This window comes from Rhinatrema bivittatum, chromosome 4, assembly GCF_901001135.1.
Source record: "Rhinatrema bivittatum chromosome 4, aRhiBiv1.1, whole genome shotgun sequence".
NCBI classification, from domain to species: domain Eukaryota; kingdom Metazoa; phylum Chordata; class Amphibia; order Gymnophiona; family Rhinatrematidae; genus Rhinatrema; species Rhinatrema bivittatum.
Window position 1 is genome coordinate 182062034 of NC_042618.1, and position 22208 is coordinate 182084241.

Below are 22208 nucleotides of genomic sequence, written 5' to 3' on the forward strand. Positions count from 1 at the left end.
AAGCTGCAGGTCCAGCAATAGAGCCGTAAATTTGGAAGAGCCATGCCCCCTTGTACCTTAGGCAACTACAGTTGTCCTAGTTTCATCCGAGCCCTTTCAGTTAAAGTGGGTGATCAGCGTGTGCAGTTCAACAAAAACTTTAGCAGGCACAGAGCAAGGGAGATGCTGAAATAAGTACAGCAACTTTGGAAGAATGTTCATTTTAAGAAGACTGATCCTCCCTGCCCAGGAGAGAGAGAGAGATGTCCTCACTAACCAAATCCTCCCTTATTTGACTTATCACCGGACTATAATTTGCAGTATATAAGGAGTTGAAACTGTTAGTATCAAAAATCCCTAAGTGATTAAAACTGTCAGTAACTTGATGGAAGCCAGAAAGACAATCTGACCGGTGAGAAAGAAAAGCTCAGACTTGTTTCGGTTTATTTGGTATCCTGAAAGATCCACAAAGTTCCACAGAAGATCAATTAGCGCAGGTCCAGACTCACGAGGATTAGTTAGATATAAAAGAACATCATCAGCATATAAGGATATAACATGCTCCCGACTACCTAGATTCACTCCCGTAATTTTAGGGTGTGGACGTATGGCCCGAGCCAGAGGCTCTATGACCAAATTGAACAACAAAGGCGACAGGAGACAACCCTGATGAGTGCCTCTGGTGATCTTGAAAAAGAGAGATAAATGTCCATTTACCAACAAACGTGCCCTAGGTCGCGCATACATTGACTTAACCCACTCTATGAACTGTGCAGGAATACCCACCTTAGCCAAAACCTCAAACGTAAATGGCCATGACAATCTATCAAATGCGTTGTCAGCATCTAAAGACAGCAAGAGCCCTGAAATGCCCCTCTGCTTCGTCAGATGCAGAATATTAAATAGACACCTAGTATTACAGGTGGATTGCCTGCCCTTGATAAAGCCTGTTTGATCCGCATGAACCAAGCAGAAAAGCATTTGTTCCAGGTGGAGCTGCAAATTTTTGCAAGAATTTTAATATCAGAGTTTAGGAGTGAGATGGGGCGAAAGGAACTACACTCACCTGCAGCTTTACCAAGCTTAGGAGGGAGAATAACCATAGCGTCAGCCATGTCCTGCAAGGAAAAAGTATCTTTCCCAACTGAGTTGAAAATTGAAAACAAGGAGGGTACAACCTCTGATAAACATTTTTTATAAAATTCAATAGGATATCCATTGGGACCGGGACATTTTCCCCTGGGTAAGGATGCCATGGCCACCTGTATTTCCAACAAAGTGATGGGTGCTGCTAACTAGTCAATCTGATCTGGCTGAAGCTTAGGCATATCCAGGCCTGCTAGAAATTTGTGGATATCTTCTGTAGAGGCTGTGACAGGATCTTTACATAGCTCAGTAAAAAATTCCACAAACAACTCCTCCACCTCGCTATAGCAGACAGTCAAGGAACCATTAGGCTTCCGCATCTTAGAAATATAGGCTTTGCCAGCTTTTTTCTTAACTGCCCGGGCAAGAAATGCACCTGGCTTGTCACCATGCACATAAAATTTGAGCTTCGTATATTTAAGAGCTCTGCCAATTTTAACCACTTCCAAAAATTGAAGCTCCCAGCGGGTAGTCTCCAGAGCCTTAAGCGTACGAGGTGAACAATTCTGTTTATGCAACCGTTCCAGGTCTTTGATCTTAGCCAATAAGAGTTCAGATTGTTTCCTCCTTTCTTTACATAAGAAACTGGCAAAGCCTATTATGTGACCCCAAAGATAAGCTTTAAGGGCTTCCCAGTGCAAAACAGGATCATTATCAGAACCTGGATTATGTTCATCAAAGTCTTTTATTGCATCACGAACCATACTTTGAAACTGCTTATTCCCCCCAGTAGAGAGGTGTTTAGACACCAAGAGAAGGAGCGTGAGACATTAGGTGAAAAAAACAAACTGCAGTTGGACTGGGTGATGATCAGAAATTGTACTAGACAATAAGGCAATGTCATGAGTAAAAAGAACCAGGGCAGGGGAACATAAAAAAAAGTCAAGACGACTATATGTGTTATGTCGTGGTGAGAAGTAAGTATAACCTCGGTCTCCAGGGTGATAGTGTCTCCAAATATCCACCAAATGAAAAGTGTTAAGAAGGTCTTTACTGTGCACAGATGAAAGGCGTACTGTTAGACCCTGAAGATTTATCTAATGAGGGAACAAGACAGGAGTTCCAGTCACCACCCATACAGAGCTGCTGAAGCCCAAAAGCAAGTAATCTGTCCATAAGAGATCGATAAAAGGCCGACTGACCCACATTTGGCCCATAGATGTTCACTACCAAAACAGGGTACAGTTCAAAATAATGAACTTTCCCTCACTATCAGCCAGTGACCTATGTACAGTAATTGGTAAATGCTTGCCAATTAGTATGCAAACCCCCTCGGCTACGCGAATTATAAGAGGAATAATACACAGAGCCTACCCACCCAGACCTGAGCTTCTCATGTTCTTTTGCAGTGAGATGGGTTTCCTGCAAAAAATCTGTAGAATTTTTTTGCGCTTTATAGGGGAAGAAATGCCTTGAACATTCAAAGAGAGACAGGTCACGCATTAGCTAGTTATTTCAGAACTTTGCATTAGAGCTCGCAAGAAATAACATGAGTGACACCTAACAGGGGACAACAAATAAAACTCATACTGTTGCTAGTCCAGGAAGTGACATCAGGAGAACCATAGTACTGCTCACTAACCCATTTATAAACCGTGCTAAAGGAAAACAGTGTATAGGGCTGCAACCTAAAAATTCCAGTATATCAAAACCATCTACCCCCCAAAATTGGGGTAGAGAGTGCAAACCCTTGTGACCCATCGATCCCCCTACCAACCCAACAAGCCTACATGAGGAAAACAACAGGAGAAAGCCCCCCCCCAAGCCCAGAACCCCTTGAGTGGAACCTCCAAAAGGACCCAAGGGGAGGGACCACCCCAAACAAGAGCACATAACCAACCCACACCAGGAACCAAACACTCCCATATCCAAAAGGGGCTAAGAACCCCATCCTCCACAAAATGGTTCCAACCAATAACCCCCCCTCCCAGACCTTCCCAACATCTCCAGCTCCCCGGTTAAGCAGGCAAATACCCGTCCACTCCAGCTCAAGAAACTAAAAGAAAAGAAATAGAGGACCTCTATGCCATAACAATAGCAATAGTGTGTCATAAATAAATACATAAAAGCAAAAAAAAAGGAAAACAACAGAAAAGAAACCGAAAGAAGAAATAAATTAATTGCATAAAAAAGTGGCATAATAAAGCTGGTAAATAGGTAAACAGACCAGCAGCCTAATGTATGTCACCTGATTATCAAATAAAAATAAAAATGAATGGCACAAATTGCACCAAGCTTTATAAAATAACAGAAAACTGTAAACAAAATAAGCAGCAATGGACACATGCATGCCACAAAAAAAGGGGCAGAAGGCATGGCACCATTGTCCAGAATATTCTGACCCAAAGCCTGTAAAGTACAAAAAAACAAAGATTACAGTGCTTGGTTGTGGCAAATGTAAAAAAAAAGAAAAAAGAAAACAACCAATGGCGACATCTACGTGTGACAATTTTACATAGCGAACTAAAAAGTCAAGAAACTGTTCAAAGTAAGTCTTATAAGGCCATTCCTGAAGAAAAAATATATAAAAGAAAAAGAGTCCATCTTCCATCGAAGGTAGTTCAGAGTAGCCAATAACAAACCATTGATTGCTGCTGAAGCATCTTGGTCGGAGAAAAAAATTGCAAGATTATGATGCCTGCAAACTACAGTTGCCAAGGTGCCAAGAAAAAAACTGAAGCTTCAGAGAAAGTCACAGCAAGAAAATACACCCAGGATAGCCATCCTTGGAGGGAGGGAACCTTCCACAGCCAAAAGTGAAGAGCAGCTTACCAGCATTCGCCAAAACTTGACAGAGTCTCCCGCTATCTTTAACAACAGAAATGAGAAATTATTCACAGATTCCGTTCATCCTTCAAACAGTGTCCTTCGGTTGGGCTGCACGATAGTCACACAGCCATTTTTCTGCCACAGCAACCATATCCAACATAACTGAAGTGTCTTTCATAAAAACCTTCAGCTTAGCCGGGTAAATCATGGCATAGTGGAGGTTCAAACTGATCAAGTCTTTCTTGACCCCAGCAAATTGCAGGCGTTTTCTTTGTAGTTCTGGGGAAAAGTCAGAAACTATTAAAATACGATGATCATTGAAATACAGATTTTTGAGATTCTGCGCAGCCAACATCACCAAACGTTTATCTGTAAAGTTATGCAATTTTATGATAACCGCTCTAGGTCTCCCACTTTGAGAAGGCATCAGGGCCAGAGCCCTATGTGCATGATCAAATTTGAAATAGGTATGTGTCGCTTCCATCTGCAGTATGTGCGGCAGCCATGTTGAAAAACATTTAACTTCGTCAGCACCTTCTTTGTGCTGTGGAATACCTAATATTCAAATACTGCAGTGGCGGGAGCAGTTTTCCAAATTGTCTAATTTGTCCAAGACCACCGAGTAGTTTCTTTCTATCTTCTCCAATTTAGCTGTAATAGCCGTAGCTGCGATTTCCAGGTCAGTAAGTTTACCTTCGTGCTCCTTGAGGCGCTTCGTGTTGTCACTCACACTCTGAACTATTTGTGCCACTTTCTCAACGATGATCCCAAGACAAGTATCTAATTTAGTGGAAATATACTCTGCAAAGTTATCCATAAATGCCCACATCTCTTCTGAACCAAACGCGGCAGAGTGCTTCTCCACCAAATCATCCTCCGAAAAGGAGTTGCCATGTTGCAGCCCTTCCTCTGAGCTAGCCTTGTTCGTATCTTTTGCCGGTTTTGCTTTACCATCCTTATTTGCCCAGAAGGATGGAATCAAGCGTTTCCCCAAATCTTTAGCGGGAGGCATCTTGCACTTTTTTAAGAACAGAACTGCAAAAAGGCTCCAAAAATGGGTGAATGAACAGGAGGTAAGCGGGAGCTCAGTCAAACCGCGTCTGCCTGCTTCAGAGCATGATCGGAAGTCCCATGTGCAGTGGTCTTTAAAATGATGACTCACATCCATGACAGCAATGAACATCGGAATCATCCAGAAATATAGCAGAAATCTTTGGGTGCTACACACTTCTGCATTGTGAGAATTTTAAAAACTCATAGGCCAACAATCAGCAGCAGAACATATTGCCCATGAGCTTTAAAAATGCTTGTGGAGCCAACATGAGGTGGCTGGCGGAGTCCATTCTGTCAGCCACTGAGAGGAGGAAGCCACCTGGGTATAGTATAGCCCATACCACCTGAAATGAAGAGGCAGCCCACGTGTCACTGTAGGTTCTCTGGAAAGTAGATAGGGGAGGAGGGAGGAGCAATAGCACACAGTGGGAGTGGACACGTAATTTTTTTAATTATTTTCCTGCTCCTTGGTCATCTCATATAATTATTCTTGGGATGAGCACAGAGGAGAAGAAAGGAGGAGAGGGGAAGAGGATGAAAGAAAAGCACTTTTTTCCTTAGAAAGTCACCACTGGCCTTATAAGTTGAATATACAATGTCTGAACACTAGCTATTTGTTGGAAAAGGCATTTTTCATGTTGTAAATAAGTGTGGATTTCAGTAGGAAGGTTTAATTGCATGTTGGTGTCTTTTTCGCTTCCATAGATAAGAGCGGGAAGATGTGTTCCTCGGAAACTTTTACCGTATCATCTCTTGCACATCTGCTCTATCTGTAAGCCCCGATGCTCGCTGGTAGTTGAGCCCTTAAAATAATGTGCATGCTAAAAATGTAACAGTTAGTCTGAGGCAGGTCTTCAATTTTAGGCCTTAGCAAGCATGTGCTACATAGTGCGTGCAGATGAGCATACCACGCAATTTTACATATGCCTGGTAAAAGCTAATTTGCATCTGATATTTTTTTCATTTATATGTGCATACCTGCTATATTTAGTGTGTATTTGCTAATGTCATTGGGACTGGTTTAATGTGCATGCTAGGGCCAGGGACAGTAACTTTAAAACGAACACGCAGGCGTCCATACCCTGGAATTTTAAATTGTGTGCACCGTTGCATGCATATGATTTAAAATACATTTACTGTGTGTAAGTGTGTTCCTAATTTTAAGTTGTTACTAGAGCAAATGTATTTTGCATATCTTCCTTCGGACTTTGTCGGCTTTAATGTACACAGCTAAGGAGATTTTAAAATATGCTCGTGTGAAAGACATTCCCAGTTTTAACCAATTAGTCCACCAGTCCACCCCTCTGGTTCTTCAGCCTGCAATCCCCCCAGTTGACCCAGACCCCTCACCCAGTTGTTTTAGGCCTAGACAGAGATTTATGCAGACTTACACCATATCAAGAGTAGAAGTAAACATGCGCAGCTGACAGCTCACTGTGTGCTGCAATCACCAGATTTAAAATATGGATTTACACAGATAAATTTTGGCACCGTTCTGGAACGCCTCGACATATGCCCAACTCTGCCCCCCTTTTATTTTTCATTACTTGCACTTGTGCATATACACTCATAGTTTGCAGTTTTTAAAATACCCGTTGCTCACACACAGCCCATATACTCGCTTTTAAAATTCACCCCTTAATGCACAGCATGCTCTTCCGCATTCGTGCGAAAGAGCCTTAGCACATAGATCCCAAACTGTTACTTTCTCCATATCAGTTTTTCTGTGAGCAGTGCCAATATGTTTACAATAACATAATAAGATAACACAAACTCATTGTTGTCAGATTATGAATTCCATAAGGAATAAATAACAGAAAAATTTAATTATATCATTGTCAGTATTACATTTATGAAATAGTTCTTTCTGTCCCTTTAAAATAAAAACATAAGTTGACGGTGAAAATAGCTGAAATACCAGTTTGAAAATTAGAGCGTCAAGTAACGTGTATCTGCCTGCAGGGTCCAGACATTAAATTTACTTTTATTACAAAAAAAAAGGGAAAAGTAAGCTAAAAATTCAGTAGGAAAATATGCACTTTTGTTTTCTTAAGATATTAGTTTCAGAATTAGAGACAGGGACAAGCTCCATTGCCCAGGGGAGGAAATGCAGCAGCACACAGTACCCTACCTGTTCCTGTATCTCCAGATCCTTGTTCTGCAATTTCTTTTCCAAAGTCCGTAACTGGCTGCAACAGTTTTCAATTTCATCTTGCAAAACCTACAACACCACCAATTGATACAAAATAAACATGAAAACTCTAAAATCTGCAACTTTTGAGGAAGAGTTTTGGGATGTTTGTCAAAATAAAAGCCCTCTGGCAATGAAATACATTTAGAAACTGCATATGCCTATTGCCTGTAGCTGTTTGGAATAAAATGCTAAGTCAACAATGGCCCAGCAGAGGACCTTCCTTTTCTTCACCTTATTTGAATCATTGTCGAGTCTCCTAAGGTTCCCCTCTGCATGCACAGTATTCATTTTTTTCAGGACTCCACTCTGTACAAATACTTCAGCTGGAGGCAGTAGTAATTAATTATACTTTTCGGGTTACTCTTCGTCCAGTTTTTCACGGCTCTGAATCCTAATCACTTATTTCAGAGAATATACTAGTTCGTTCTTGAGACACTCTTAAAAGCAAAAATTTCAAGGTGCACACCAAAGCTTTTCAAAAAAATGTTTAGTGGTAACATGCTCTTCATTGTGTGCACCTGCTTCGAAATGCAGTAAGCTTGTTTAATTATTCACAAACCAAGTACAGTCTGATTCACCACACTTATTTATTTATTTAAAATTATTTGTATACCGCCTCTGCAATGGGAGTTAGATCTAAGTGGTTTACATGTTAAAAACATACATAATAAATTAGGAATAAAAGGGAATGCAATATCAGACAAACAAAAAGTTCTTACTAACATAAATTTAGAAGGATTAATACAAGTATAAAAAACAATAACTTAAAGAAGGGGATATAATATAGAGGGAGTTAAAAGAGAAATAAAAGAACTTAAAGTAGATATGAAAGTCAAAGAATTAAGATGGTTTAAAAGCAACAGTACATAGCTGAATTTTAAGAGCTTTTTTGAAGACTTTAAAGGAAGAGATAAGATGAATACGGTGAGGAAGTGAATTCCTTAAGGTTGGGCCTGCCACTGAAAAATCTCGGTTGCGAGTTTTATCCAATCTGGCTGCTTTAATAGTGGACACTTCAAGGAGACATCTGTTAGTAGAGCACAAGTGCCGGGCTGGTTGATAGATTCTTAGGATTGAACAAGGCCAAATGGAGGAAGGGTTATAAATAAGGTTATGTAGTATGGAAAGTACTTTATATTGTATGCGGTATTGAACTAGTAACCAGTGAAGAGATTGTAGGATGGGTGTAATATGATTTGTACAAGGAGTCTTAGTAAGTAAGCAAACTGCAGAGTTTTGTGTTAATTGATGCGGTCGGATGGAAGAGTGTGGAAGGCCAAGATATAAAGAGTAACAGCAATCTAATGTTGTTAGAATCAATGATTGTAATACTAAGTGGAAATCTGAGGGATATAGTAATGGTTTCAGTTTTCTGAGTAAATGAATTTTATAGAAAGATTTTTTCACTACAGAGGAAATGTTTGCTTTGAGAGATAATTTAGAGTCAACCAGTATTCCAAGGTTTTGTGCACAATTGGTTATAGGTATGGTACAGTTTTCAAAGATAAGTTCGAGAGAGGGACTAAGAGAAGTATGAGGAATTGTAGAAAGAAGCACTAATTCTGATTTTGAGGCGTTCAGTTTGAGGTGGTTTTGAGATAGCCAGGTTTTTATAGATAAAGGTGAATTAAAAATAGGATATTTTGGCAGGGATTGGAAAAAGGAACAATAAACTGAATGCCATCTGCACACATTTGGAAATTCATGTTTAGATTCATAAGGAGATGACAAAGAGGAAGTAGGTATATGTTAAAAAGAATAGGTGATAGAGCAGAGCCTTGGGGGACTCCTGAGTTAGTGTGATACCATGAAGAGGAGATTTCACCAAGATTAATTTTCTGGAGACGGTCAGAGAGAAAGGATTTAAACCATTGAAGGACAGTTCCGGAAATACTTATGAGTTGGAGCATGGATAGAAAAATATCGTGATTCAGGGTGTCAAAAGCTGCAGAGATATCAAGAAACACAATAATGTAATCGGTGTTGGTGTCGAAGCCACGGAGAATAGTGTTAAAGGAAGAGAGAAGGAGGAACTCAGTACTGTGTCCTTTTCTAAATCCGTGTTGATTTGGGTGAAAGAGATTATTATCGTTAATGCAGTCTGTCAGTTGATGAAGGCCCACCGATTTGATGATTTTAGCCATAGAAAGTAATGTAGCTATTGGACCAGTCAAAGTGATCAAGATGTTTCTTTTTTGGAATTGGTAGGATGGAGGTTTGTTTTAGTTAGAATGGAAACATACCAAATGTAAGTGAGGAATTGACTAGTTTAGTTAAAAATGGTGAAACGTTTTCTTTTATTGCTTTTAATAGATGTCCAGAGCACAGGTTGAAAGGACTGTTAATGGGTTTTGACTTTGAGATAATGCGAACAATTGTGTCTGGATCGGTAGGGTTTGAACTCAGTGAAGGTACAGATCGGTGCAGGGTGGTTGAGATGAGGGATCAGCAGGTGCCTTAACCCTATTCTGAAGGGACCATGTCAAGATTCTGCTTGTGAGAACAGAGCTAGTGGCCTCAGTCTAATTCCAAATGCTTTGGACTCTCCTCTAGCCATCTCCAAATCTCCTCCCCCCCTCCCATGTTTTAATGGTTGGTAGGACAGTTATCTCAAAAGAAACCAAGGGATGAATTTCATTGCCTATTAAATCCTCAATAGCTCCAATGAGAAAACCAACTACGCCATCAAGTAGTGCCTAAAAGTCAAGAAGTTTTCATGAAGCAACTGCAGTTCTTGGCATTAGAAGGTAGATACATCTTCAGTCTTTGTGAACTGAACTGATGGTCTCTATTTACAGAATTGTTTGCTAATTGTGTAACCAAATTATCAGTGTACCTGAAAGTAGACTCAAGACACAGATCCTCCTTCATATAAGGTACTTAGTATTGAAAATGGAGGTTACAGCACAAGAAAGAGCTATATAATACAATAATTATATACTAGAAAGATTAAATGTAAGTTAAAAGTGGAAAACTGCAAAAAATGAGTTATTTGTGGGGAGCTAGAATCTGAACTACAACTTGAAGTTAGGAGGACAGTAAAAAGACAATAGTGGGGGAAGCAGAACCAGATGTGTAGAAGCTAATATACTCACTAACATAAATTTGTAGGGCAGGGAAGCACACGTTTTTACTGAAGGACCCTCAAGCAGTGTAAGACTAGCCTAGGCTTAGCTGGAACACCTGGAAGGAAATAGCCAGCAGACCAAGCCTTCCAAATGCTTTTTGTAGAATTTGCTGTAAGGCAGTACTAACACTACACCTGCTTCTGTTAAACAGCATGTATTTAAACAACTCCTAGCAGAAGGTTTTAAAACAAAAAGCTCTCTTCCACAGCAGTCGAAAGTACTGTGTAAAATTTCTAGCTATGTGAAACAGTACAACACAACGCTTTTACTTAGCATGGAATTTATACTACAGGTTGTCTATAATGTTTGTAATTAAAGACATATTTATGGGTTAGTTTGATGGCTCAGTGGCAGTATTATGACCTATCATGTAGAAGACTTGAGTTCAATTCCTGAACCCAACTTCTGTTTCTCAGGCCAATTGGGGGCTAGGGATGCTGTAAAGTCATTGCTTATAACCTCTGAGTGGAAGAGTCCCAGATGTTGAACCCTTATCCTATATTCCAGAAGGAGTCTTGGTTCATGCTTCTCAGCTAGAAGACTGAGTGCAATCCACCTGATATCTGTACTTAAGAAGACCTTTGCATGTAGATACTTAATAACTCAATTGGAGAAATGGTACACTTAAAACCCCCCCCCCCAAAAAACAATTACCATATAGTAGCATAATAAATAATGGCATAATTAGAACACTTGTTCTATCCAGTCGGTCCAGCTATTCTCTTTGCTTTTTTAACTTCTTTATTTAAACCATGGGATACAGAAATAGCATAACTTTGCAGCAATTGGTATACCTCATAAAAACAAATAAGAGCACGACATGTATAAACTTCCCAGTCTAATAGAACGATAGCTTGCTGAACTTCAACCAACAAAAAAATAACCTATAAGACAAGTCAGCAATGAATATATTTCTAATATTTTCTCCAAATTTTGTCATACATTGCTCCATCATTCTTCAATTCATAGGTCAGTTTCTCCATCATTGTCACCTCATGCACCCAGTTGTTCCAATGTTCAAAGGGACTGTTTTCCAGAAGGTGGCTATGGTGAACCTCCCTGCCAGTAATAACTGACCATACAATTTACGAGAATACATGTTCAGATAAGCCTCTTCCCACCATCCCAAAAGATGCAAAGCAGGTCTCCAACTAACAGAAGTATCATCAATCACATTTATGCTTTTCCTGACTTGTACCCTAATCAAGCCACCATGTATGTATATACGATCCCTCTTTGCCACGCCCATGCCAACAAAAGTGAAAAGAAGATGGGGAAAACCTAAGATAAAAGAGGGGATACCTATATGTTCTAGAAAACAACTTGTACATCAACTCTGTCCTCCTACTACAGATAGATATCTTATAAGCAGCTTTCAGATTCGCTTCCAATCCTAAAGCTTTAAGGATAAACCCAAATCCTCATTTCACTTATACGTCAGTGACATAAGGGTCCAGCCATTCTTTTTCACACTGCAAGGATATAGCCCAGCTGCAGGCCATAGAAGCTTAAATGCTTGTAGAATATCATTCCCTATATAATTCCTATTTTTTTGCTTTCTCACTGGTTCTCTACCAAATTGGATAGATGACCATAAAAGAACCCAAGCTTAATCCATCACCCAGCCACTCTCATGTCTTACCACCAAGTTTTGTTAATAATCTACATAACTACAAATACTAGTGAAGCTGTTGCTCGAACATCCAGCATCTTAGGCCCCCATGGCCCTATTGGACAGCACCTGGCCACTATTAATCATTTCAGTTCCTATTGCCCCAGCCGGCAAGAATCCAGCTACCCCCATGGCCTGCAGCTTTATTAAGTTGCATCTCCTTTACGCATTCTTTGTTTTGTCCTCATCACCTCTCCTCTTGCCACTGCTCCTGAAGGAACAGATCCTATTACTGCCTATGATATGTGAGCGGTCATTGGCTTTGTGAGGATGCTAGAGGACTCTGGCCTTTTCTCCACAGAACTGGCTTTATTATTTACAGTATAACAGCAAACATGTAGAAAGGTCTGCTTACCTCAGCAGTTCTAAATCAAAAGTTACAACAATAGACAGTCTTGTAATAACAGCTGCCTTCTCCTTGTCCCCCTGTTCCCTCCTAGGCTTACTCTCTTATTCGCCTGCTTAGGGAAATGACCTGGGACTATGATTCCATTCTAGACTGTGCCTTAAGGTGGGCCAAGCTAAATGTCTGGTCCTGTTCATTTAAAGAGGTCCTGACATAAACCCCTTTACATACCCTCGCCCTCAGCTTGATCTTCCCAGATCGAGCACCTGCTCCTACCTGGGTCACCTCTTGGGGAAGTGAATCATCATTCCTATTTTCCTTTCTCACCCTGAATTGGGACTGTCAATTTCTTTTCCCAACAGAGGGTAGACTCAGGATGGGGATCCCTAAGCCAGAGAATACCTTCCCCTCAATGTGCCACAGGCCAAACCAACAGGAACAAATTTTGAGTGGGCCTCATTTAACATTTCCAGGGTTATCCTTTATGGGGAATCAGCAGCCAGGCCTCAGAAAAAAAACACTCTTATTAGCACAGTTTTCTGCTCTGTGCTGATGCTGAGGGCAGAAGTTCTTTAGCACAAGATTCTGCTCTGTGTCTTTTTGGGTTTTTTTTTTTTTTTACTGTGGGCAGCGGCGGATTCCTGAGAATGACCGGCCCGGGTATTCGCCACCCAGGCCAGCCCAGGACACATCACGTGGTCTGCCGAGCACGGCTCTGTCACGGCCGTGCATGGCAGACCACCTGACTGGAGCGACCGGCCCACCGGGGGATGCCCGATCCCCCGATAGGCCAATCCGCCCCTGACTGTGGATCTCTGCTCTGTGCAGCTGCTTACAACAGACATTCCACTGCTGCCACCATATTTGATAATGTACAAGTAGTCTTTGGCCTTATAAGGGGTCTTGTAATGGGTCTGGAGTCCAGCCTTTTCTCCACCGTCAGCTTTATTATTTACATCATAACAGGAAACAGGTAGAAAGGTTTGCTTAGCTCAGCAGTTCTAAATCAAAAGTTACAGCAACAGACAGTCTTGTGATAGGGGCTGCCATCTCCTTGTCCCCAGGGCCTGTCTGTTCCATCCTGGGCTTAGTCTCTTATTCTCATGATTATGGAAACACCCTGGGACCACGATTCCCTTCTGGGCTGTGCCTTAAGGTGGGACCATGCTAAATGCATGGCCCTGGTCTTAAAGGGTCCTGATATACACTCCTTTACACTGTCATAGAATATGATAACAGATAAGCATCTTTAGACTCATCTGTTCTGCCCAACTTCTCTCCTGGAGCAATGCCACAGACCCATGCTTATCTACGGTTCTCGCCTCACTTCTTTATGACTAAGGATCATCTGTGCTTCTCCCATGCATTTGTTTAATTCTGTTACTGCTTTTGGTTTCACCACCACTCCTGGGAGGTCATTCCATGCATCTACCACCTTCTCATTCACGGCATACGGGGGCCTTCATCTTCGCTGCGAATGGCACACCTGGGCCTTCATCGTCACCGCAAGCGGAGCACGTCTCACGGCACACGGGTGTCTTCATCTTCGCTGCGAGTGGCGTGCCGGGGCCTTCATCTTTGTGTGCTCCATTCGCGGCATGTTGGGGTCTCCCCTGCCATTTTCTGCACAGAATCTGGAAATTTTGTGCAGTAAATGGCAATTCTGCATGGGGGGGGGGGGGCAATTCTATGCAAATTCTGTGCTTTGCAGTAGCGCAGAATTCCCCCAGGACTAATTTATCCAGACAAAAAAAGGCATCAGTGGAAACATTCTGTGAGAGAGGCCTAACTTTACCCCGTGAGCATGCACATGCAGCGCTGTCCTGATAAAGCTATACACACAATTCTGGGCAGAAAAATCACAGTCCTAATTTTACCTGGATAGAGATATGCACATAACTTTATACAAGTATATTCAGTAGAAGACTTGTACACCTAAGTCCCACTGAACATCCTGGAAAGGTTTCATGCATAACCCAGTTAGCTTTCCTGCTTGCTGGGTCTCTAAATATTGACCTCTGTATGTAATAATTTAGCAAACCATGTAAAATTGTCATGCCAATAAAGTTATCTGACTGGATGGTGCACATCAGTTTCTCATCCCCTATCACGTATTGCTCCCTTGAATTTCTGCACCACAAACACATGGCATACAATCTTAACTACCAAGCTGATGACCATTCCCATACCTGGGAACTCTCAGGATTTCACTTGAGACTCAGGGAATTCGTATCAGTTGCAAGGCCTCATGGGAAACACTAGAAATCTCAGGACCTCTCTGTATACAGAAGAAGTGGGGTGAATTTGGAGTAGACACTGCAAGCAGCATGTAGGGAGAAACTGGAGAAGGGCTGCAACACACATAAAACTCGGTCTGCAGCTATGATTCCAGGACTTGGTACTTACTCAGTCATGGAGCTGTGACTTATAGGGGGGTAGGAGAAAAGAGAGTGCTGGGGTCAGGGAGAAAAGAAGGGGAAGTATGCTGGGATCATCTCTAGATGGGGGTACAGGTGATGGTGGTTGGGTGGAAGAAAGAGAGAACCGAGGGGTGAAGGGGGTGGAAGAGAGAAAGCTGATACATATTCCATTCCCCCCCATCTGCTAATCAAAAACAATCTCAGGGTGACCCAACTGAAAAATTCCCAGGTATGACCATTCCTTGAGCTTTCGTAGATCATTTCGCAAACCATCTACTCCATTAGGGGTTTCCACTCTGTTACACACTTTCCTTCTAAATCTTCCACATTATCACTTATAAAGACAATGAACAAAACAGACTTTATTTATTTATTTTATTTATAAAATTTTATATACTGTCGTTTAGAGAGGTTCCATCACAACGGTTTACAAATATCATGATAATAAACATAAAATCAGTAAAACAAAATAAAAGCTTTAAAAGACAGATATTAACTATTAAGTTATACTTCAAATCAAAGGTAAGACATTAAAACAGGTTAATAATTATATCTGCAAATTACAATGCATCAAAAAGTAAAAATATAGGTAAAAACAAATAAAATAAAATAATTAATAAATAATTTAAGCTAGCTAAGCCTTCTGGTTGTGTTCATTGTAGGCTTTGCAGAAAAGCCATGATTTCAGATCTTTTTTAAATGTTTTCTCATTTTGCTGCATTCTAAGATTGTCAGGTAGCGCGTTCCATATCTTTGTCCCTACGAGAGAAATTGCTCTGTTTCTGACCTGCATTAACTGTGCTGATTTTACTGAGGGAATAGATAGGAGAGCCTTATTACTTGATCTTAGATTTCTTTGGGGGGTATGTAATCTTATAGAGGCATTTAGTCATTCAGTGCCTTCACCATAGATTGTTCTATGTAGGATGAAGAGGGCTTTGTATTCTATGCGATATTGTATCGGGAGCCAATGTAGCGAGATCAAAACCGGTGTGATGTGATCATATTTTTTTGGGTTGGTTAGTATACGTGCTGCAATGTTTTGAAGTACTTGTAATGGTCGAATTGTAGATTGTGGCAGTCCTAAGAATAGAGCATTACAGTAGTCTATACTAGAGAACAGTAAAACTTGAAGAACTGTTCCAAAATTATTGTGATCAAGTAAAGGCTTTAAACATTTGAGAGTTTGTAGCTTATTGTAACCTTCTTTGAGTTTCAAATTAATATGTTTATTTAAACTGAGTTCAGGATCAATTATCACTCCTAAATTTCGCACATTACTTCTAATTTCAATACTCGTCTTGTTATCTTCTAAGGTCAGAAATGACGGTTTGATATTGCTAGTTTTCTGATCTAAAAATATGACTTCAGTTTTCTCAACATTTAGACTTAATTTCATATTAGTTAATAGCTGTTTAATGAATGCTACATACATCGCTGTCAGTTTAAGGGTTTCGTCTATTGAATTCTTAATGGGAATTAGAATTTGTACATCATCAGTATAAACGTAGTGAATGAGACCAAGTCGGAAATCATGTATACATTAAAGAGAGTTGCTGACAGTGAGGAACCCAGTGGGACTCCCGTGTCCAATTCTATTTTTTCAGAAATTGTGTTATTAATTTTAATCTGAAAGAACCTATTTGTAATGTATGATTTGAACCATTTAAATGTATTTTCTGTTATCTCGATTTCTCTAAGTCTGTCTAGAAGGATGGAATGGTTCACTGTGTCAAACGCTGCTGGCAAGTCTTGTAGAACTAACAAGTAGTTTTGTCCATTGTCAAATCCTCTTAAAATTGTGTCATTTAAGGCAAGCAAACGTGTCTCCGTACTGTAATGCTTTCTAAAGCCAAACTATGTAGGATATAAAATGTTATTTTTTTCAAGATGTTCCAAGAGTTGTTTTTGCACTATTTTTTCTGTGAGTTTTGCTAAAAACGAGAGGTTGGATATTAGTCTGTAATTATTAAGTACTAGGGGATCGAGTGTTGTTTTTTTTAGAATTGTTTTTACTATTGCACTTTTTAGTAATTGAGGATAATTACACTCTCGAAGCGATAAGTCAGATCTCTGAGGCACTCCACTCATCACTTTTCTTTCCCCAGAGTGAATTCCATTTACCACCCCCTCTGTTTATCTCTCAACCAGTTTATAACTTAGTCTACCACTTTGGGGCCTACTCTAAGGCTGCTCATTTTATTTACGAGCCTTCAATGAAGGGCAGTTTCAAAGGTTTTGCTGAAATCCAAGTAAACAATATCCTGTGCATAGCACTCAGGGGCAGTTCTATAATGAGGCAGGGCGAGGCGGCCACTTCAGATGGCAAGATTTCAAGGAGGCAAAATTGCCCCCTGAAACCTTCCTGCCACAGTCGCCTCACCCTTCATGCAGGCAAACTCTGGAGGCAGGACTGGTGGTGTGGAGCAGCGACATGTTGGCAGGGTTTCCACTCCCTACCAGCAAAAGAAAGGTCCCAGCGTCCCATGACGGCGCAGCTTTATGACGTGCTGGTCTCCCTGCCAACACAAGATAGATCCCAGCGGCCCGCAGCTCTGTCATGTGCTGGCAGGGTTTCTCCCTATCAGCAAAAGAAAGGTCCTGCGGTTGTGCCGACACAGAGTGCAGCATAGCGGAGAAAGAGCGATAAAGCGCGATGGCTGCAGCCCAGAGTCCTGGGGATCAAGGTGGGGTGTGTGTGTGTGTGTGTATAAGAGGGCGGTGGTGTGTGTGTGTATGTGTGTATGAGAAGGTGGTGGGGGTGGGGTGTGTCTCTGAGAGGGTGGTGGGGGTGGTGTGTGTGTATGAGAGAGTGGTGGCGGGTGAGATGTGTGTATGAGAGGGTTTTTGTATGTGTGTGTGTGTGTGTGTGTGTGTGTGTGTGAGAGTGGAGGGGTGATGTGTTTGAGAGGGTGGTGTGTGTGTGTGTGTGTATATGAGGGGATGGTGGGGGATGGTGGGGGTGTTGTGTGTATGAGAGGGGTTTTGTGTGTGTATATGTGTATGTGTGTATGTGCATGAGAGTACCTGTATATATGTCTGTGAGAGAGGTTAAGTTTGTGCACCCTTCTCCAATCTACAACAATCTCAGGAGGACTGGAAATCTAAAGTTCCCAGGTATGAAGAGTGGGAAATTGTTTTCTTATCCTTGTTATTTTTAATTATTGGATGTGATGTATCTGCTGTTTTGAAATATTTTATTAGTTTTTGGTAATATTTTAAACATTTTTATATGTGTTTTTAATTGGCTGAATTTATCAACAGATTTGACATCCTTTTTATTGGCATCTTTAATGTTTTATATTTTTTGATTGGGTTTGCATTGCTTACAGAGTTTGGCTTCTTATGATTTCCAGTTCAGGTTTTGTCTGTACATTTCAATTTATATTTTATGATCTCTTTATTCTGTATTTGGTGAGAATCTATCTGTGTTCTGCTTGTGTGACTGAGGCTTTAGGTATTCTGCTAGCATGTAGCTTCTGTGTAGGGATTTACAACAACCTGGCTTTAATCTGTTTTCCTAATAGGAGGTGTATTGGTGTTTAGGGACTGATGTAATATTTGCAGTATGGGTTTTTCATAGGTTGAGTGCTAGCAATTATGATATGGAAGGCTTACTATATTGGAATTGTAGTTCAGTTTATTCCTGGCTTTCTGTGGACCAAGTCCACACCCAGTGTACTTTACCATAGGCCTAATACCATATGGGATCCAGTAAACTGCCTTGATTACTATGAGAAAGGTAGCTTATTAAGTCTATTAAACTATTATTAGTGAAAGTATGGGGGTTTTTTTTTTGCAGTGTATGCCTATACAATACACATGTTATTGTAAGTGATATTTTTACTTCAGAAGATTGTACTTTGAATGTCTATTTTCCGTATGCAATCTGCCTTTTTAGGTTGGGGAAGTTAATACATTTTAAAATGGAAAAGAATGCATAAGTTTAAATTGTGTGTGGCAGGATGGAAGGGGGAATGAAAGGCTGTAAGATATGTCTAGGGCATTTAATACCCTTGTATCAACCCTAAGAGACTGTGTCACATAAACAGACTCCCATCATTCTCCAAACTCTCACACCCCCAGGGGGCAGATCCTGGAGAAAGGTGGGAGGCAGGCAATAGGCAATGGAGGAGTTCTATTTTGAAACCCAAGAGGTAGGGCGGCCAAAGGTCACCCCACCCCATTAAACATTTCTCTGGCGCCTCCTAGTGCAGACGTCAAAGACTGAGAACAAAAAAATAACAGGCCCAAAAACTGAGTGGTTAGAGCAGTGGACTGCAAACAAGGGAAGCCAGGGTTCAAATCCTATTGCAGTTCCTTGTGACCTTGTGCAAGTCATTTCACCCTCTTTGCCTTCCCCCTGCCCTGGCCCTCGGTGATTTCACCTGCAGCAGTATTTTTTGAGCATTTATTTATTTATTATTTTTATATACCGACATTTGATCTGAGATATCGCATCAGTTTACATTCAGGTACTGTAGTTGAGTCCCTATCCCCAGAGGGCTTACAATCTAAGTTTTGCACCTGAGACAATGGAGAGTAAAGTGACTTGCCCAAGGTCACAAGGAGTGACAGCAGGACTCAAACGATGGTCTCATGGTTTGTAGCCCACTGCTCTAACCACTAGGCTATTCCTCCTCCCTCATTCTCTGTAATGATCCTGCTATTGCATATACACATACTTTTCAGTGCAACAGGAGTGTAAGTCTCCTCCCTTCAAGCTTCTAGTGTTAGAACTGGATGAGCAATGATCTTTGCCTATAAGGTGAACAGTCTTGGCACAGAAGACTCTTATACTGGGTATAGCTTGTGAGCTGCCAATAAAGTAGAAGAAGAAAGACTTGGATTTGAAACACTTCAGTCTATATGTGTGTATTCACAGTAAATGTTGCATGTCAGGTATTAGGCCAAGCAGCCTAGGTCGTGAAGTATTGTACTTCAGAACGACCTTCACGCCTTCTGCCGTGGAACAGCTGAAAGCACAGTAAAAGTGCCTCAGTACTATCATTTGCATAGTTACAACTCCTCCAGGGCTCTTGAAGAGATGGCAGTAATACAATCCTATCCAGAAGTCTTACTGCAAACCTGTTGTGTTTTTTTTTTTTGGCCAGAGCTAAGTGTTATACTCCATATATAATATATCAGGGAAATAAAGGTCACTGTAGAAATTTGCATTTCTCTTTTGCATTTTATTCATTTTTATAACTCATGTTTATGATTTACATTAGCTCAGTAAAATCAATAAATGGGCAATACATTAACAATCTCAAAATTAAATATAATGACAAGATAGAACAGAGAAAAGGAAAAGAGTCATGAGAAATATTATGTTAGAAATGAATAAACTTATGTTGTCAGGGAACACTAAACACACATGGAGGATAACTTTCAAACAAATGAGCGCAGCTGCATATATGAATATATATGACCGCGAGCAGATCTATACTAGTATTTTATAACTGTACATAAGATACATGCACATTTTATATAATGTGCTTATCTCTACCCTGCAACATAGATGCATATGTAGGCTTACGTGCGAATACATGCAATACATTGAAAGAATAAATATCAATGTATTCAGTTTGTGTACTTTTCCTACTTATTATAAAAAATATACACCCATATATTTTACAAGCAAAAATAAAGTAGGCCTTACTTGTGTTTAATATCATTTATGCCAGATAATTAGCAGAAGTAAAGTATACAAATCTATGTGCGTCTCTTTTAAATTAGCAACTTACATGCATAAATATTGGTCCCATGGTGGAACACCCCTGCACTGCTCCTTTTTCTTGCATGTATATATGCATGTGAAAGTGAAACTACGTGTGAATTTTTTATTTTTATAAAATACAGAATATGTAAGTATAGGCTATTTACCGGTACTTGCATATATGCTCAGTTGCACATGTGGAATATTTTGAAAATTCACCCAAACTCTAACATGCATGCTCAGGAAGGCCCATTTGTCTAGAAGGGAGACGATATAGTCCAGTGGTAAAAGTGAGGTAAATTTTGGGACTTGTGTTCAAATTCCACTTTCTTGAGTCTCTGTCTGACCCAGTGTCAAATACTTTAGCCTCAGTTTACTCAGAGGTAATTATAACAACCACTACCCATCACTATGGTTTAAATTTAGAAATACTCATTTTTCTAAACTCCTGAGTTGTAGCTAACTTTCATGAAAATAACATGGCTTGTGATTTTTCAGGCAAGCTTCATTTTTATCATAAAATTGCTTAGTAATGAGCGGTTTTGCATGCATTTGGAAATCAGCTCATTACCATTTTGGCATTATTTGAGGTAATAAAACATGCGATATTTTAAATACTGCATGTTATTGCTGCGGTAAGGCATTTACCAGATGGGAAAAGCCTAACACCGCTTAGTAAATATACCCGGAAATTTGTACCTGAGGCAATGGAGGGGGAAATGACTTGCCCGAGGTCCCAAGGACCGTCCCACGGGTAAAGCAGGATTTGACCCTGGCTTCCCTGGTTCTCAGCTCGCTGCTCTAATCACTAGGGTCACGCCTCCACTTGCCCCTCCCCGATGGTGCACAAAATGCAGATCAGGCATCAGATTTTACATCTTGAGATGGCAGCACGGTTGCTCATGAAAGTAGAATTGCAAAGTATGCTAAAATCTGGATAAAAGATATGCAAATTATTATTAAAACAAACAGCTAATAGATGGCAATTCCTACACTAAGGACATCGTTTTATATCAAGCTGGCCAGCTGGACCAAAGGTTCTGTTAATAGGCAGGGCCAGATTTAGGAACAGTCAACATAGATAAGTGCCTAGGGTGTCAAATTCTGAAGGCGCCCAAAAACTGGGTCTGCCCCTGGGGTTGAAATCCCGCACCCTCAGTTTTCTGCCTATGGGCTCCATAATCTTAAATCCAGCCCTGTTAAAAAACATGATTCTAAGAATAAATTAGAGAACCACCCAGAAAACTGGGACAACTATTTTCCTGCAGACACTGGTGCACAATAATTTGATTGCATTAAATCTCAGAAGTACCATTCAAGGAGCAAATTTAACTCGGCTGTCCTAGGCTTGCTGAACTAAGGCAGGACTGCTGGAAAGGTTCTTTTTTCCTTTGCTGAAACTGACTTCCACACACCGTGTAAACAAGATTGCTGTTGAAAGTCTACACCATACCTGACCTTGGGAGTGCTTTGTGTTGGCCCGAGAACAAAGGAATGATATGTTTTGCTTTTCCAGCAGAGATATCCTACACTTTGAAAAGCACTTAAAAATGTAAATGAGATAATAAGCTCTGATGAAACAATGAGGGTAGAATGCCTCTCGGAGAACAGCAAGAAGGCTTATTTTAATTTAATTTAATTTTTTTGAGAGATGCAAACTAACCAAAAAATCCCCCCAAAATTTCTACAAGTTAAAGTCCACATGCTTCAGTTTTTTAAATTAGCATTTCACAGAGTGTAAACAATATGGGTAAACTGGGCACAAATCTAGTCAGCATGTGA

At 40.5% G+C, this 22208-nt stretch overlaps 1 protein-coding gene across 6 annotated transcripts in view; it reads right to left on the minus strand.

Moving 5' to 3' along the window:
• The window catches only part of CEP112 (centrosomal protein 112), a 1022051-nt gene that overhangs the window by 109819 nt on the left and 890024 nt on the right, over positions 1-22208 (minus strand). For 5 of the 6 annotated variants that reach the window (XM_029599329.1, XM_029599331.1, XM_029599328.1 and 2 more), the window contains one exon: positions 7079-7168. The exons of the other annotated variant lie outside the window; for it this stretch is intronic. In XM_029599329.1, the coding sequence (XP_029455189.1) occupies positions 7079-7168 (90 nt within the window). The remainder of the gene's footprint in view (positions 1-7078; positions 7169-22208) is intronic. 6 annotated transcript variants of the gene reach the window in all.